The sequence below is a fragment of the Antrostomus carolinensis genome, unplaced genomic scaffold (genome assembly GCF_000700745.2).
Source record: "Antrostomus carolinensis isolate BGI_N321 unplaced genomic scaffold, ASM70074v2 scaffold15333, whole genome shotgun sequence".
Lineage (NCBI taxonomy): Eukaryota > Metazoa > Chordata > Aves > Caprimulgiformes > Caprimulgidae > Antrostomus > Antrostomus carolinensis.
In genome coordinates, this window is record NW_010303246.1 from 1 (window position 1) to 4,059 (window position 4,059).

Sequence of the window (4,059 nt, forward strand, 5' to 3'; positions counted from 1 at the left end):
GGTGGTCATGGGTGACCCCGGTCACCTCCCCATCACCAAGGGTGGAGGTGAGTGGGTGACCAGGTGGTGGCTTCAACCGAGGGGACATCATGGTGACACTGGAGGTGACCTTCAGCAGGTGCCCATCTTCAGCTCCCCAAAACCACGACGGGGCAGCGCCTCGTTGGCTTCTGGTGTCACCAACTCCTCAGTGACACCTTCAAAGCCACCCCAAGCCTGTCACCCGCCGGTGACACGGTGAGTCTGGGTGTCCCCATCCCAGATGGGTGGTCCTCAGTCTGACTTTGTGCTTCAAAAGCCACCATGTCCCTTCCACCTGTAGGTGCTCAGCCATTGCGTGTTCCAGGGACATGTCCCCAGTCACCAGGTGTCCCAAGGACATGTCTCCAGTCACTGGGATCTCCAGGGACATATCCCCAGTCACCAGACACACCAAGAATGTGTCCCCAGTCACTAGGATCTCCAGAGACATGTCCCCAGTCACCAGGTGTCCCAAGGACATATCCTTGGTCACTGAGATCTCCAGGGACACGTCTCCGGCCACCAGACACCCCAAGAACATGTCCTTGGTCACTGAGATCTCCAGAGACACATCTCCAGTCACCCAACGCCCCAGGGACACGTTCCCGGTTGTTGAGAGTCCCAGAGATGTGTCACCGGTCACCAGACACCTGAGGGACAAGACTTTGGTCACTGAGCAGCCCAAGAACATGTTCCTGGCCACCAAGAACCCCAAGGATGGGTCACCAGTCACCAGACACCCTAAGGACACGTCCCCAATCACCAGATACCATGAGGACGTGTCACCATCCACCAGGCACCAGAGGGACATGTCATCGTCCACCAGGCACCCTGAGGACATGTCCCTGGTCACCAAGAACCCTGAGGAGATGTCCCCAGTCCCCAGGCACCACAGGGACAAGTTCCTGGGCAGTAGGTACCCCAGGAACATGTCCCCAACCACCAGGCACCCCAAGGACCCATCACCAGTGACCAAGCATCAGAGGGACATGTCACCGACCACCCAGAACCCTAGGGACATGTCCCCAGCTGATGGGCACCCAAGGGACACATCTCCAGTCATGAGGGTCCCCAAGGAGAAGTCCCCATCCACTGGGCACCTCAGGGACAAGTTCTTGGCCACCAGGTACCACAAGGACATGTCCTTGGCCACCACACACCCCAGGGACCCATCACAGGTGATGGGACACCCAAGGAACATGTCCCTGTCCAGGAGGTACCCTGAGGACATGTCACTGGTCACCAGGCACCCTGAGGACACATCTCCAGCCCCTGGTCACCACGAGGACACATTGTTCGGCAGCAGGTAACCCAAGGACATGTCCCTGGTCATCAGACACACATCACTGGTGATGGGGCACCCAAGGGACATGTTTCTGGCCATCAGGAACCCCAAGGACACATCTCCAGCCACCAGACACCCAAGAGACACATCGTCAGCCACCAGGAACCCTTTGGAGATGTCCCCAGCCCGTGGTCACCACAAGGACACATTCTTGGGCAGCAGGTAACCCAAGGATATGTCCCTCATCACCAGACACCCATCACTGGTGATGGGACACCCAAGGGACATGTTCCTGTCCAGCAGGTACTCTGAGGACATGCCACCAGTCACCAGGTGTCCCAGGGACATATCTCCAGCCCCTGGTCACCACAAGGACACGTTCTTGGACAACAGGTAACCCAAGGACGTGTCCCTGCTCACCAGGAACCTCAGGAACCCATCACTGGTGATGGGACACCCAAGGGACATGTTTCTGGCCACCAGGTACCCCAAGGACACATCTCCAGCCACCAGACACCCCAGGGACAGGTCCCCACTCCCTGGTCGCCTCTCACCAGCACTCAGCGACGGGGTCCTCACACCACAGCAGGTGGCCAAGGACCTGGAGATGGACCAAAACACCACCTGCCCTAGGTAGACCATCCCCCTTGAGACACCGCCATGGTGGCAACATTCCCTTGATGCCAACAATGTCCCCATCACGTCTCTCCTGCAGCTCCTTGGTGCCAACCATGCCACGGTCCTTCTCACCACCACACACCTATGGCTACATCTACGGGCCATCAGCTTCTGAGCTGGATGAGGAGGAGGAGGAGGAAGAGGAGGAGGAAGAGCAACCAACAATGAAGGGTTCACCGGTGGGGTCACTGTTGAACGGTTGGGGGTCGGTCTCAGAGGACAACTTTGCCAGCACCCGCTGCAGCTTGGTGAGCTCCTGCGATGGGTCCTTCCTCCTGGACGCCAGCTTCGCCCGGGCGCTGGCCGTGGCCATTGATGGCCTCTGCTTGGAGGACACCGATGGCACCTATGGAGGTGAGCCAAGTGCCACCAGAACCCACCTCTGGTCCCTTTGTCACCTCCTTGGGAAAGGTAGCCTCATCTTAACACCATTGGTGATGCCATCATCTCCAGCAGGTCCTTCACTACCAGCATCACCCTTGGAGATCTTCTCACCTAAGGTCCCCACTTGGGACTGGATGGGGACAACGTTGGGTGTCCCACAGAGAGGTGGGATGGAGGCAGCTGGCACAGCATGGTGGGTGATGGGCACTGGGGATGGTGTGGGGCATCACCCGTTGGCAGGTGGTGGAAAATGTCTTCTTCTCTTTCCAGGTGGTCACAGGAGAAGGAGTGGCAGCCCCTGGGCCAGGGCAGGTGGCGAGCTGAGGACAGGAGGGACGGGAGGGTGGTGGCCCCCAAAGTGTAGGACAAATCGAGGCCGGAGTCTCCTCAACTTGGCTAAAACCCAACTTTATTCAGTGGTTCCCCCAAAAAAGGGGGAGCAAAAGCCACCCAGAAATGGTGGGTGGCACCAAGGTGGGTGGGTGTCCCTCCTTCTCCAGCCTTCTTGTCCTCCCCAAGTGTCCTCATCCTTCCCCAGTGTCCCCATCCCACCTCAGTGTCCCCATCCCTCCCCAAATTCTTCATCCCTTCTCAACATCTTTATCCTCCCCAAGTGTCCTCATCTCCTCCAAACCTCCTTGTCCCTCCTCAGTGTCCTTCTCTTTCCCCATCATCCTTGTCCCCCCAACCATCCTCATGCAACTCAACCACCGTTGTCCATCCCAAGTATCCTTGTCCTTCCCCAGGGTCATTGTCCCCTCAACTGTCCTCGTCCCCGTTGACCACTCTCGTTCCTCCAGAGTGTCCTCATTCTTCTTGACCCTCCATGTCCTTCCTCAGCATCCTTGGCCCACCTCAACCACCCTTGGCCCACCTCAACCATCCTTGTCCCACCTCAACCACCCTTGACCCCCCTTGGCCCATCTCAACCACCCTTGGCCCATCTCACCCCCCCTTGGCCCACCTCAACCATCCTTGGCCTACCTCAACCATACTTGTCTCACTTCAACCATCCTTGGCCCTCCCAAGTGTCCTCATCCCTCCTGAGCAACCTTGTCCATCTCCAGTGTCCTTGTCCTCAGTGTCCTCATCCCTCCCAGATGTCCTTGTCCCCAAGGTCCCTTGTCTTTCCCTGAGCAACCTCATCAACCCTCCTGAGCATCCTCATCCATCCCAAGTGTCCTCATCCCTCCCAACTGTCCTTGTCCCCAGGATCCTCCTCCTTCCCTGACCATCCTCCTTGTCCCACCTCAACCACCCTCATCCATCCTCATTGTCCTTGTCCCACCTCAACCACCCTTGTCCATCCTCATTTTCCTTGGCCCACCTCGACCACCCTCGTCCATCCTGATGGTCCTTGTCCCACCTTGACCACCCTCATCCATCCTCATTGTCCTTGTCCCACCTCAACCACCCTTGTCCATCCTCATTTTCCTTGGCCCACCTCGACCACCCTCGTCCATCCTGATGGTCCTTGTCCCACCTGGACCACCCTTGTCCCCACCTCGTGTTGCCACCCACCAACTGCTGGCTCCGTGCACCCCTATTTACATGGTCCCCTTCAGAAATTAAAGAACATTCCCCCCCTCCTTGTCCCCACCACGTCCCCATCCCTGTGTCCCCAACTCTCGCCATCTTCACCGCTTCTCCTGGGGAAACGGAGGACCCAGGTGACGACGGTGGCCAGTTCC

At 58.1% G+C, this 4,059-nt stretch overlaps 1 protein-coding gene across 1 annotated transcript; it reads left to right on the forward strand.

The window, feature by feature from the left end:
* Positions 1 to 7: 7 nt before the first annotated feature.
* On the forward strand, positions 8 to 2,827 carry LOC114818391 (uncharacterized; the record flags this gene model as incomplete). The annotated part of the gene is given in 6 exon segments (XM_029084032.1): positions 8 to 237; positions 323 to 989; positions 1,104 to 1,528; positions 1,769 to 1,939; positions 2,022 to 2,338; positions 2,639 to 2,827. Coding segments are annotated over 6 exon segments (1,999 nt in total), but the record flags the coding sequence as incomplete, so codon positions are not given.
* Between the last annotated feature and the right edge of the window lie 1,232 nt (positions 2,828 to 4,059).